Source organism: Sus scrofa, chromosome 1 (genome assembly GCF_054392235.1).
Source record: "Sus scrofa isolate SSC_HxYL_T2T_F1_AM1 chromosome 1, Sscrofa_HxYL_maternal_Yorkshire_Landrace_v2.0, whole genome shotgun sequence".
Taxonomy (NCBI): Eukaryota; Metazoa; Chordata; class Mammalia; order Artiodactyla; family Suidae; genus Sus; species Sus scrofa.
The window spans coordinates 145912909-145926915 of record NC_139383.1 but is presented as its reverse complement, the minus strand read 5'-3'; the positions used below and the strand labels follow the sequence as shown (position 1 = coordinate 145926915).

At 44.8% G+C, this 14007-nt stretch overlaps 1 protein-coding gene across 3 annotated transcripts; it reads right to left on the bottom strand.

The window, feature by feature from the left end:
* Window positions 1-1479: 1479 nt before the first annotated feature.
* GREM1 (gremlin 1, DAN family BMP antagonist) lies at window positions 1480-13688 on the bottom strand. 3 transcript variants are annotated; one of them, XM_021098305.2, is made up of 3 exons: window positions 13510-13669; window positions 8765-8825; window positions 1480-5131 (listed from the first exon to the last, which is right to left on the bottom strand). In XM_021098305.2, the coding sequence occupies exon 3, from the start codon at window positions 5128-5130 to the stop codon at window positions 4576-4578; it is 555 nt and encodes a 184-aa protein (XP_020953964.1). In that variant the 5' UTR covers window position 5131; window positions 8765-8825; window positions 13510-13669; the 3' UTR covers window positions 1480-4575. The 3 variants fall into 3 exon arrangements, with proteins under 3 accessions (XP_020953964.1, XP_084831495.1, XP_020953969.1); XM_084975369.1 differs by lacking the exon at window positions 13510-13669 and adding an exon at window positions 12832-13395; XM_021098310.2 differs by lacking the exon at window positions 8765-8825 and having other exon boundaries at window positions 13510-13688.
* Window positions 13689-14007: the final 319 nt, after the last annotated feature.

Below are 14007 nucleotides of genomic sequence, written 5' to 3'. Positions count from 1 at the left end.
AGAATTCTCTGGGTATTTGGCTTTGAAAGAACTCCAGTCCCATTCTACCTCCTCCAGTGGCTGCTAGACTGCTGGTGTTCACCATAATTGCAGGCTGTTGGTTTTCAAGGCTTCTTTGGAACTGGAGAGGGAGATAAGAATAGGGGGCAAGTTACAATATCACAATGTTCACTGTTCTCATAGAGATTTAGTCTTTTTCTTCAATAAATGCTCCTGACTTCTGAAAGCCTTAGGTTAATTTCCAGAGTTCTAAAAATTTGCTTGTATTTTTGCAGGTTTCTCATTGCTTTTATGGAGGAAAGAATTTTCAAAACTCCTTATCCCAACATTTTTGCTGATGTTCTGTCACATACTCTTTTTTTGGAAACCTGGAATGCCTGTTTCCAGTCCCACTACCCCTTCAAATCCTGTCCGGATTTTACCTCCCATGTGTGAATGTCACTTTTCTGAGGACACTGTCTCCTTGGTATTTGTTTCCTTCTTTGCCCTCCAAGTCCAAGAAGGCCATGACAAAAAGAGAAGGGGCTAATAGGCTTTGAATGCCTCAGAGCTAGGCTCCTGATGATGCCATGTGCAAACTCAAGGTGGCCTTAATCATTAGATACAAATAATCAAGAGTTGGATCGATTTGTTGGGTTCTGTGTTCTGTCCTCAAAAAAGCACAAACTGATGAGTTGAAAATCTCACAATTTTCCAAGGTGTTTAAGGGCACAGGTGCTGCAGTAAGACTTAGGAGTTCACTGCCTCCTAGCAGTGATGATAATGGTATGCACATTGTTGGGAGCCTATGAAGATCAAATGGAAAACAATTAAAATAAAATCTTTGACAGCATCTAGCATGAATACTCCATACATAGTTGCTGGCATTTTCATTATCACTGTCAGAGCACCAATACCTAGTAGAAATCCTTCATTGTACATTTGAGTAGGAAGGGATCTCAGAAATCCACCTATTCAATTGTACAACAAGGGCAATAACTCACAATGCCTCAAATTCCTAACAAATGATATCTAGCATATGCTCTTATATTTCTAAGGACAGGGAGTTTATCCTCTCAAAGGTAGTTCATTGCCTTGCTGAACCACTCTCATCATTAGCAAGCTTTCTCCTGCTAAGTTCCAAATCTTTCTCCCCCTTTTCCCTTGAACTCTTCAAAATAAAGCCATTATCATTTCAGTGCGACAATTCTTCCACTATCTGAAGGCTTCTCATGAGCCTACTAACTCTTCTTTCTAGCTCTTGGGAAGAGGTTGCTACCAGCTTTCCCCTGCCTCCCACTGCCATGGCCTGAGGTATCCTCCTGAAGTGAAGTGGGATATGGAAGTTCTGGGTGGAGGAAATAAATTCCCTTTAAGATCACAAGAGATCTCATGATCTCTTTTCTACCTCCCCTCCCATGACAAGTGAATCCCTGCCCCAGCCCTACCCTGTGAGCAATACCAGTTAAACACACACACACACACACACACACACGCACACACAGAGAAAAGAGGTTCAATTTATTGATTGCTCTTTGGGAAAGGTTATATAGAACACTATTGGGGTGAAATTAAATTCTAGTTACAGATTTATAAAACTTTGCTTAAACCAAATTAGCTTTTATAAGACTACCAAATCCCCTCTCATTCTCTCACACAGCAAAGGACCCCAATCATAGTCTTTAGAATTCTCTGTTGTCCTTACATGATTAAAGTAAACATAATACATAATGCAATCGATATTAAATATTTTGAGAATGACAAATCAGTAGAACTACTTTCACTCTTAAGTATTAGCTGGTCATTTATAAATGTTCTGTACATAACAATTTTTATTTTAGATTTTCTCCTTAAAAGGACTGGTGAACTACTCATTATTATCTGCTATTTGTTTGTACACACACATCTTAATTCTTCCAAAATAACACTTAAAATCTTCGTTAAATTGCCTCAGAAATGTTAATCTTTAAGGAACATTCAATTAAAAAAATTAAAGCTCAGATCTTGACTCTATTCAGATGTATCAAGATTTTATTGTTTCCCTCTGACCTGATAAAAGCCTCCAACAACATACAATATGCCAGCCTCTTCTTTGCTCAACTCAGAGGAAGTCATATAAAGGAGAAAAAAAAAAATGCTTAAAATCACAGTGACCAAAGGATCTGAGTTAATAATTACATTAAATAACCATAACTTTTTGTTTAACTATTCACATTCCACACAGTGGAAATTATCCTTTCCTCCAGACTTTTTTGCTTATATCTTTAACTTTGAAGAACTACAATTACAACAACAACAACAAAAAAAAACTTAAAAGACTTTCAGGATGTGTGTTTTTCTCTTTTAATGCCAAGCACAAAGTGTACATGATAAAATTCATATTTGGTGTTTGGCATTATTTTAATAGGAAAGATCTAGATCACAAATATCTTGCCATTAAAAGATTTCTACTATAGTAATGAGAAAAACATATCATTACATCATCGGTGACTCCAATACAATATGTAACAGATATGGCATGTTCAATAAATGTTGGAAAACACACGGTACTTGTGCTGGTCTTAATATAGGCACAATAAGAAAAGCAGACATTTCCTTCTTTGGCTAGTGCTGTGCTTTTAGGGCAGTTATGCTGCTGATTATCCCAGTGAAGTTCATTTTGAGGAAAGTCTCTTTACTTAAGCCAAATCTGACTTACATGCAAGACTGTGGTACAAGCTACTAAAAGAAGATTCCTGTTGCCAACTTAAGTCATCTCTTTTTAACAAAACTGCATGCTTGTGGCAGAGTTAGAACAACAACAGAGATTTACTGTCTGTTGGTTTCTGAATGTCATTTTTCCTCTCTAGTGTGGTTTTATATTTTCAGCTCCTTCCCCTTTCTTTTCCTCTCCCCCACCCTCAAAATTCTGGCGTAGGATTTGCATGCTTAATTAAATCCATTCTGTGCTTTATTGTTGGAGGATGCAGATGATCGAAGGATTTAGGGCAAGGGGGTACAGTGTATATGAAAAGCACAGACTCTTGTGTTTGCACAAATTCGCCTGGTATAGAATCATCAGTAGTGAGTTTAAAAGTTTTAAAATTAGACCCAATATTTTGAGTGTTGAAGATGACTTCTGCCTCCAAGCATGGTTCCTATTTAGTTGTTAGTTGGGAGAGCACTGGACCAAAACAAAAATAAAATAAAAGCAGCCTCTTTAGTTGCAATAGTTCTTTGAATGCTGGAGCCTTGATGGGCAACTGAAATGCAAGCCTACAGAGTTTGTTTCCCATGTTACACATGATTTGGCTGGTGAGGCTGAGAAGATGCAAAGGCAAAAAGAGCATCGGGGTGGGGGTTGGGGTTTACTTATGAAACTTCAGGCTTGAAAAGAGCAGGCTAGCCAAATCCAAAATGGCAGGAAGGTCCGCCCAATCCTGAGCTCTGGCCAGTAGATAAATCCTAAATAGGCAGTGAGAGCAGCCCAAGTTTAATCAGAGAACAACCTCAGCCAATAGGTTCTAAATGGCTACAATGTTACATAAATCCTACCAGCAGAAGGACAGCTAAGGCTCTGATTTCTTAACTAAGGGCTTCCCATTAGACCCTCAGAAGGCAAAGGAAGAAGGGCAGGTCATACCCTTGCATTTCCTCCTTGCCTTTTAACCACCCCTTAGCCAGAGACAATCTCCCTCCTCTCCTTTCCTCCACCCCTTGGCTCTCCAGCTATCAAAGGCTAAAACAAAAAGACCCCAGTGTTACTTCAAGCTAAACAGAAGTTTGCCCTAAACTCTCTTATTGTAGCCTGGTCCTTCACTGGCAGGTGCATTCAGCAGAGGCAGAATATAATACAGGGTTGTGGCTCTCAAGAAGCATTACACAGAAATAATGAACCAGGAAAAAGGTTTTATAACCAAGGCAAAAGGAGAGATAATAGGACCTTATGCTTATGAGGGTTTTATCTTTTTCCTATTGCTGTGGTGGTGTTTCTGAACTACATCTTCTGTCCACCTAAGGGACAAAGCAGGAGGGGTTGTTTTGCTTTCCTTCACTTACTTGGTTCTGAAAATAGGAGGGGGTCAATGCTTGTTTTAATTTTGCTAATGGGTTACAGCTAATTTCAACAGTCACAGTGACTGCCAAAGTTAGTGATTTGGTGGGCGCCTGGGGCGGGGGGGCAATTTCATTTCTCCTCTGTTCCCTTGGGTTTTTTAAATACCAGGAAAAGATCTGCTAAAGCATGGGTCCCACCACGTTTGGGGTTGGCCACGTTTGGGGGTTCTGGCCCCCAGGAGGGGAGGAGACCAAGGCAGAACCAGACCACAGACCTGCCCCCCCGAATGTGCCTTTCTGTGCCACCCTGCATGGAAGCAGATACGTTTACATACTAGGAAGTGGCCTCTAGCAGAGACTGTGTTTCCTCTGGTGTCTGCAAGCACCCACAGGCACCCACACACACTCACGCACACAAACTACGCACTAGCAGGCTCCCGGCAAGAGGCAGCTGGTGGTTCTTCTCGCCTCTGGGTTTAAGCCAAGTAAGAATTGGGTTGCTTTAGGTATGGCTCTGCCCGCCCGGGGCTGCGTCCCGAGTACAGGCTGAGTGTGTTGGGCTTAATCCAAATCGATGGATATGCAACGACACTGCTTGACGCGCGTGACTCTCTTCTTCTTGGTGGGTGGCTGGAGTTCGGGGCAGTTGAGCGTGACCATCATGGTGGTGAATTTCTTGGGCTTGCAGAAGGAGCAGGACTGAAAAGAGCCTTCCTCCTTCCGGATGTGCCTGGGGATGTAGAATGAGTTGCACTGGCCGTAGCAGAAGCGGTTGATGATGGTGCGACTGTTGCAGCCCTCCTCGTGGATCGTCTGCTTCAGCGGCTGGGTTTTGCACCAGTCTCGCTTCAGGTATTTGCGCTCCGTCACGTGCAGGGCCTCCTGGCTGGACTCCAGGACCTCCTCCCCGGGCATGGCGGTGCCCCGCCCCTGGCCCCGCCCCCGGTTCCTGGAGCCGGGCTGCTGGGGAGATTGAGTCTGCTCAGAGTCGTTGTGCTGGGCCTTGTCTGGCGGGGGGATGGCCCCTTGGGACCCCTTCTTTTTCCCTTCAGCAGCTGGCAGCAGGGTCCCCAAGAGGAGAAGCAGAGCTCCCACAGTGTAGGCCGTGCGGCTCATGCTAAAGGGAGGAGACACAGAGAGGGGCGACGTGAAAAATGGAAACGTGAGTTAAGGAAAACGTTAATGAAACAGCTACTGTTTTATCAGGTGCTTGCTAAACATTTGCTGTAATTGATTTCATTTACTTTCACAATAGCATCACCAATTCGGGACTGTTTTTCTTTTCACCCTCTGGACCATCAGGCCAGGGAGTAGCTTGCCGGGTTTACAGTGAATAAGACAAGATGTGAACCCAACCAGGCCTATGTCTTGGCCACTTATATTCCCAGGGGAATTTCCTCCTGGCTTCTGGCACAACCTAAGTTTAACTTTGTATTATGGTCACTTAACTGTATTCAGCCTTCTTTTTTTTAATCAAAGTATAGTTGATTTACAGTGTTGTGTTGGTTTCAGGTATACACCAAAGTGATTCAGTTTTTAAAATATATATTATAACATATATATATATATATATATTCTTTTTCATATTATTTTCCCTTATAGGTTATTGCAAGATACTGAATATAGTTTCCTGTGCCATACAGCCCTTGCTATTTATCTATTTTACATATAGTTATTCATTCTTGTACCTGACAATATTTAGTCAGTCGCTACTATGTCAGTGCTAGGATGCCTTTGAATCTCTTGGGGGGAAACTTATTTTCCATCTTGTTTTGTGGCAAGGTGAACTAGACTTGCTGTCCAGAGGGCTCATCGGCCAGGAAGGGGTCCCAGTCTTTTCTCCCTGACTAGCCTGGGCTCTTCCTGAATTGGGTTGGTTGGATGCTTAGAAGATGCTCACTGTTATCAGGCTTTGAAAGGAGATACACAGAGACCAGAGAGAGGGAGGAGAATCCTTCACAGGAGTAGCACAAGGCAAAAAGTCAAGACTGAGCTTCTGATCAAAGTCCTAGGGCAACAGTTTGTTATCCAACCTTGAGAAAGTCACTTTACTTCTCAATAAGTGACTTTACTTAAGCAAAGATGCAAATACCTCACCTCCCCAGATAGGTTCAAATTTGATGTAAAAATGAAAGCAATTTGAGAACTAACTGAATATATGACAGTACTGCAGACAGAACAAATTAGTTTATCAGAAAGATAAGATTCCTGGATCTTTCATTCCCATTTTTAAACTGTACACAGATATTCATTATATCACTTCCTTTACACCAAGAAACACGTTTTTCTACTTTTAAACAATGAAATGTCTTTCACTATATATGTATGTATGTATAAAATTTAGAGGGTAGAAAATGGGCACAAGAGAACAGGTATGTGCAAATATTTACATTAGTAAGTGCCACAAACATGCTTAATAAGTTATTGATAGTGAATTATTATGGATAGGTCTGGAGTTAGATGTGGGTCAGTAGGAACAATGACATATGAACAATGACCAAAAAAATTAAAGGTGGGGGGGGACAAAGGGAAAATTGATCCAAAAAACCAAGAAAGCAAGAATGGAGAGAGAAAATAATACATAGAGTGGGAACTGTAAATCAGAGAAAGGAGGACTGTTCTAAGGTGAAGTGTTCAGGGAAGGTGGGGCAGATAGAGGAGGAAGAGAAGCAGAAGCATATTTTTTCAAAAGAAGGATGTGAGGGAGAAGCATCAGAGAGCTAAGATTCTCCTGAGACAGTGCTTCTCATACCTGCCTGTGCAGACAATCCTTGGGATATTGTTAACATGTGGGTTCAAATTCACCATGCCTGCCTTTCTAACATGCTTTGAGCATCAAGGGTGGCAGCACTGGCAGCCACGGAGGGAGTTGTGAAACATGTGAAAAGTTGTCTTTTCAGTGAGTGTGGTTTCAAATTCACAGCCTTCCTGCTCAGGCCATCACACACATGGAACCTGAAGCCTGAGGCTCCTCCTGCCTCCCACCCCAACCATGGTTCTGAACCCAAGGTCACAACTGTGAAACACCCTTCCCTCTTCTTCCGCCATTGTGGCACGTCATATCCACCAAGTGCAATTTGCCATGCCTTCCCCCCCACCCCCCAAGGAACTGGATGAATTGGGATTATCCTCTGGAATAATTATCTTTCAAAGAAAAAGGCAGGGGGAAGTTTTAAAGGGGCAGCCCCTGTAAGTGACGAGCATGCAGCCCTAGGGATAACGTCAAATTAAGATAATTAAATATTAAATTCAAACTCTCCTTATATGGCATCCCCTTTTAAACCTTAACCTAATATTCTGGGGCAAGTTCCAGTTTGGAGCTGATAATGTGACATTTCTCTCCTGCTCTGACTGTGGACTTCCTGGCTTTTGTCAGTTTATGTTACAACATCTTTGTTCTTTAAACAGAGCCCTTTCTGCCTCAACAACAACAAAAAATTAATTTCCTTGTTTTCTCTTTAAAAAAAAAAAATCACTCATGAGGAAAGTCCAGTTATAAAACACTGCTGATTTTCTCCAGAGACCAGGATAACTTGAGCCATGACAGTTCAGTCTCCAGGACAAATATATCGTGAATATGAGAAGCTTTCATAAGTTTCTGTTCTTTATTCAGTTCAGGGCCAGGATCTAAACTAAAATTCAGCCTCTGCCCATTTCCAAGAGGAACACTTAGGACAGCCCTAGGCTTCCACCCGTCATCCTCTCCCATCCCTCCTAAAAATGGCCTCAGTACAAACTGACCCTCCCAGAGCAAAACTTTCAGAGCCAACATCACAGAGGCCAATCTGAGACTTGACCAGAAAGTGTGTATATTGCCTGCATGGACAGCTTCATATCATGGGGCCAGACCTTCCCACAAATCTGTCCAAAAACTTGCAATTTTTCTTCTTGACACCACGTGGGACCCTCTTTATACGCAACTTTCCCTATCTGGCATTTTCCCATCTGACATTAAGTAAACACCTAGACTGAGAGTCACGAGGGCTTATTTATCAATTCATCCTCAGTACCAGGAAGAGGAGATGCTCTTTTGTTCAATGAATGATTACCATGGACCACATGGACCAACAGAGTTTCTGTTCTCTGCATTTAAAATACCTTCTTGTGTGCTGATGATCTGCAGCAATGACTTGCAATTCTTTGCATTTCTGACCCTCAGTATAGGAAACCCCTTCTAGCCCAGGGAGCTTCTTAATCCTTCTTGTCCTGTTTCTAGGAAAACTCCAAATACCCACTACTTTTTATCTGGTCCCATGGAGGACACTGCGGGGTTTATTTTCTAATTGAAGCCATTGTATTCATTATGGCAGAAACCAACACTAAAGCAGTAAATTCAAAATTAGTCAACTGTGGTTTTCCCTTTTAATGTGGACCAGCTAACTGTTTCTAGGGGAGTGTGCAAACCCCAGAAGAAAAAGGGGTCAAGAGTAACAGGCTGTTTGTTTGTTTTTAAGAGAAGAAAATTTTCTCAAAATAAGATTTATTAGGTGTGAAAAAGAAATGCCTTTTTACTTTCTAAAAGGCTATTCTTTAAAGATCTTCAGCTTTTGAGCTCTTAAATCTTTTTTTGGGGGGGGGGCCACACCCATGGCATGCAGAAGTTCCTGGGTCAGGGATCAAACCAGCAACACAGCAGTGACCCAAGCCACAGCAGTGACAATGCTGGATCCTTAACCCTCTGAGCCACCAGGGAATTCCTTGAATTCTTAAATTTTATAACTAGTTATTTGGAGGGAAGAAAACAACCAACCTTAGGAATCTCAATAGAGACTCAGCTTCTTGGAGAACAGCTGTGCTCTCTCCGCAGGACCCTGCATATTCCACAAGAGGAAGAATGAGGGATGAGAATACTAATTAGTTCTAGAACCAGGGCTCTGGCAAGTCATTGTGGTCAACCACCCAACCTCTCCCCATACCAAAATGGTGTGGGTCATTCAGTGAAGGAAATCGGACAATTTTTGTTCTTAAAATCCCATCTGTATTGCCCCCAAATAATTTGTACTTCGTAAATATCATGGGCATGCAGGAAACCAAGAAAATGCAAATTCCTTGAGGATACTTCTTTTTCATGTAGACATCTAGCAGAGTGCCCTACTATCAAAAACCAATCTGAATGCTAATCCAGATTTAGATTCTTGTGAATTATCACCCATGTCCAACCATGAGCTGAAAAAGATTTCTGAAAATTTGCATTCATGAAATGATCCACTCATATTATCAAATGAAGGCTGCATCTCATGGACCCAGAGGCCATCATATGCCCACGAGGACCTCCCTTTATCCTCCTTTACAGACAATATTCTTATTTCAAATGCTGCCTCAATTTCCCCTTAATGCATTTCTGCTTCTCATACTTTCATAGTGAGCTTTCTCTGCCCCAGTTTCCCACCAGCAAGCCCCACCTACCCCTACCATTTTTTCCTTTACCACTGTCTTCCCCTCTAATCCACATGTCCCAAGGGACATAAATACTCCCAGAGCATGTCTTCTCTACCTGGCGATTTCTTTCAGGTTCCCCTAGTGATCTTCACAAAGTCACACTGGCCACCTCTGTCCTGTGCAGGTCATGGTGATTGATTCCAATTTTTGCAAGGCCATAAGAACCAATCATCTAATTCTGGAGAATCAGAAATAAAAGTGCTATGTGTATCCTGTTTTCAATATTCTTGATGTGTTTGGAAAGTTTAGGCCACCTCCTTTTGGCACTCTTCTTGCCGTATTTTTTCATTTTAGCTAAGCAACCTGCTTAGAATCAGTTAAAGGGAGTATCGAGTGGGATTAACAGTGAGGAGACAACATGCCTGGGGCTGAATATCTGATCACTTCCTCCTAATGAATTAAGTTTAAAAGATATTTAACAGGCAGGACATCAAATGCTTCCTTCGCATGAAAACATAATGGAAGTGATAGCAAATGCTCTAAGTGTGGGCCAGGTAGTAGACTCATCTATTCCTTTTTCTCAGGGCTAAATCTTTGAGAAGGGCAAAGATTGTTTTTAATTTGATCTCTATTTTTTTTTTTTAAAGATAGTCAACTTTTAGATGGAGCAGAGAATTTCTTAAAAATATACTGGGTTGATTTTTTTTTTTTTTCAGACAATTTGCATCAAGATAAGAGTTAATGGTTGACAAACTAGCAGAGGATAAAGTTTCATCCTGTATATATCACAGGTACTGTCACCGCCACCTCCCTATTCTGAAGACCATTCAGGCTAAATCAGGCTGAGGCCCAACATCATATAAGGCAGGCAGGAGACCACCTGGTAGTTAAGGATCTGAGGGGCTCTCCAAGCTCATTGGAAGATTTTTTGGTGAAGTTAATAACTGCATACAATTCTTGTGGTCAACAAGAAACAAGTAAGAAAGTAGTAAATGTTAAATGTTCACTGGACAGCAGCACTCTTGAGAGACAGCCAAGTCAAAGGTTCTGTATTGTAGTGAAAGATGTGTGTTAATCCCTGTGTGAGTAGAATTTGGGATTTAATTTCAGAACAACCTTGTGGTATGCCCTGATGCCACATAACGCTACTGCCTCTCCCAATACCACCAGTAATAATCAGAGCTATCTGTATTTTCAAACCCTATGCTCAATAGGCATTATGCTCAATTCTGATCAAATTTTAGAATCATTTTTTGCAACAAAATACAGGGTAGATAATATCTTCCTTTTACAAGTCAAGGGATCCAGACTCTAAAGGGTTAGGAATTTGTCCAAGGTCACACAGCTCCTCTGTGGGAAAGCCAAGGTTAGGGGCCCATTCTGCGAAGTCCCCAAACACATGTCCTTACCCACTATTCTATGGATACTCAGGATGGTATTTAATAAGGGACACATGGACTTGTTTCTAATGCAGTGAAGTTTGAAGAATAATATTAACTCAATTCTCAATTTTGTTCACAGTCAAAGAAAACTTTCTCATCCCAGGAATAACTGTTGTACTTTGCATTTCTAAGAGCATATGTAAAACTAAAGACAATTCCTTGCAGATGTAAGACATAGGCTGATAACGCTGACCTGATCTGTTCCTTTCAGCTGGAAGCTACAGTCACCTCCCCTTCCTCCCCCACTCCCTTTACATGAAAGGTTTAAGTTTTCCGGGGTTGTCCTCTACTCTCAGCTTTGCTGCTCCACAGCTTTGCTGCTGACAAGCTTTTCTTGGGAGAGAGGTTTGTGGAATAATATTTCTTGGCATAACATCACTTTTAACACTTAAATCTTAAGATAAAGGGCTTCAGTTTAGAAGACCAGGCAGGCTGCTCTCATTCAGAGATGCAAGATGTAACAGGGTTCTTTTTTCCTCTAAGTTGCCATTTATATAAAGATTATGCTAGCCAGCTTGGATGTTCTATAGAAAGCGTATGGGTTACCAAAACATTTCACTCAAAATGAACCTTTAAGAAAATAGGAAACCTGTGAAGTTACAAAGTTTACAAAACACTTTAATTCCTACAATGACCTGGGGGTTAAACACACACACACACACACACACAGCAACTAAGTTCTAAAGAACCCTTAAATAACTAGTTAATACTAACAATTTGAAGCGTGCAAATTTATCCAGTGATGGTAATCAAACCACCTACTCTTGTCGACTGGAGTGTGCATAGGAGGAGGTGAGAATGCAGGTTTTTTTTAAAAGATCTTTCCCTCCTTGCTCTGAAAAGTCTGTCCTTTCAAGTTCCCCATGAGCTCCCTTCCTCCCCCCACCCCCGCCAAAAAAAAAAAAGGAAAAAAAGAAAAAAGAAAGAAGGAAAGGGGAGGGCTGGAAAGCCCTGGGGTGAAAGAAGACTCCTGGCCTTGGAATCGGGTTATCTTAACCTCTTCTCCGCTATTTATTTAACTTGTGTGTACAGCCAGAAGGAAGCCACTACTCTGGGGTCCCTGCGACAGCTTAAATCCCTGGTGACCCACTTAACACAATAGATTGTTTTAGTCAACTCGTGTCCGGGCACCATCTCGAAGGGGAACATAAACAGACGAGGGCACCTCTCTCGGATCTGCTCTTTCCAGTGGGAGATCCAGTTACCTACCCATGGTCGCCTCTCTGCCTTTCTACCATTTAAGAAGAGATTTTTAACCCCTAACTTCAAGGCTATATTTCTGTCTAAAGGATCCAGGATTAAGAGTCGGCATGGGAAAAGAAGGCAGCAGCCAGATTTGGCCCGGGAGCTCCTTCAGGCACGCTCTAGGCGCGCTGGACTGGCTTCACTGGAGAGGCTCCTGTCTGCCTCGCGCCTCGCCTGGAAGACTGTCGCCAGAACCTGGTGCGGGGAAATGCCAGGCTGAAGGGCCCCTAAGGCGGAGGTGGGATCTGAAGACAATGCAAGCCGGAGTGGTGACATGTCTGTTCTTCCCAAGCCTGAAATCTATAGATAACTACAGCCAGAAAAATGACAGTCTCGACAACCCACAGCGCCCACCCTCCCCCCTACCCCCGGCCTTGCTCCTGAGCTGCAGAAGGGTCAGGAAAGTGGCCGGAGAGGACGAGGGAAGACCTGGACGTTCAAGCCGGGGACTAGCCTCCTGCCGTCAGTCCCGCGTTGTCAGTCGCTAGGAAGGCGCAGCGAGGCGAGGCGAGGGCATCTCCGACTCAAATTGAGTACTCGAGGAAGTGGGAGACGACTGGTTGTCACTGCGCGTCTCCTGAGCGTCCGCCGTTCAGTCAAGACGCCCATGGGGTAGGGAGAATCCAAGAAAAGGGCACCCAACGCCCATGAGTGTGCAGCCAGCATACTCGGTATTTTAAGTGTGAGCACCGCGGGCTCGCTGGACTCGGGGTCCAGGAACCGCGCGCCCGCACTTCATCTGTCCGGTTACCTGACTGACCCTCGGGTTTCCGCCACGGCCGAACTCAGCGGCTCCCGAGTTTCACGAGTCTCCATTTCACTTTGCAGATGGGCAAAAGGATGCATCGCTGATTCTCGGAATCCTTCACCCCGAGGCAGACTCACTCACAGCCCTCTGTCTGGCGTCCCTCGAAATCTCCAGACCTAGAGACCCGCCTCAAACACAGAGGAACGCCTCAATGCAACTTGCCCCAGCGTCTGCGGCGGAGCCGAAGGACCCCGCTGCTCTAGCTCACCGTCCCTCTGCTCCTGAGCTCTCGACTCCCAGACTCCGCGCCCTCATCCAGCGGGCGCCGCTGGCCAGAGAGGCTGCTACGCGCACCAGGAGCGCATTAGCGGAACTCTGGGAGGTGGAAATGGGATGTGGGGCTCTGGCTCTTGACATCCTCTTTCCCAGTCTTTCCCTCCAGACAGCGCAAGGTGAGGTCACGGCAGCCAAGACCTTGGCACGAAGGACCCCGCCATGGGTCTTCAGGGTTCACCCTGGGGAAAGTGGGCGCTTGACCTGTGAGCACTGAGGGCTGCCGCACGTCTGAACCAGGCGAGATGCAAGAGTGGTTAGCCGAACCCTACACACACACACGCGCGCGCGCACACACACACACACACACAACCACCTACACACACACACCCGCGCTTCCGCGCTCACCTGTCAGTGCGGCGAGCCTTCGGGGCCTGCGCTCTCGACGCGTGGCGGTGTGCGCGGCCGCGGCCCGAGCCGCCTGGGCTCGGCGCGGGTTCAGCGGGACAGAGAGTACCACTCTCTCCACACACTGGGTCGCCCGGTCCGCGAAGGGCGCACCGAGTGCAGGGCATCGCGCCGTCTCCCGTTTAAATGCCGGCGGCGGAGCGCGGCGCCCGGGGCCGCGCCTCTTCATTGGCCAGGCGCCGCCGCCGCCGCAGGACCCGCTATCCGCCCCCTTTCCCGGTACTGCCCCCGCCCCCTGCACCCCTCCTGCCTCCCCGCGGGGTCCCCTCTCCTCCTGCCTCGCCTCTTTGTCTGCTCCCCCCGCCCAGGCCGGCTGGGAGAGGTCACCCCAGGGAACCGCGCCTGGAATGCACAGCAAATCACATTTTCCGCTCCCGTTGGAGGGGGAAGCGCGGGAGGAAATCCCCCCGGCTCCCGGCCCCTCATTCCTCCTCCGCC

What these genes read in the sequence shown, in the direction of transcription:
- GREM1 (XM_021098310.2), bottom strand. Translation starts at nt 13,676, where the DNA reads ATGCCCTGCACTCGGTGCGCCCTTCGCGGACCGGGCGACCCAGTGTGT. An exon ending in AAGGCTCGCCGCACTGACAG is followed by an intron (nt 5,132 to 13,509) that starts GTGAGCGCGGAA and finishes TCCTCCCTTTAG; the next exon opens with CATGAGCCGCACGGCCTACA.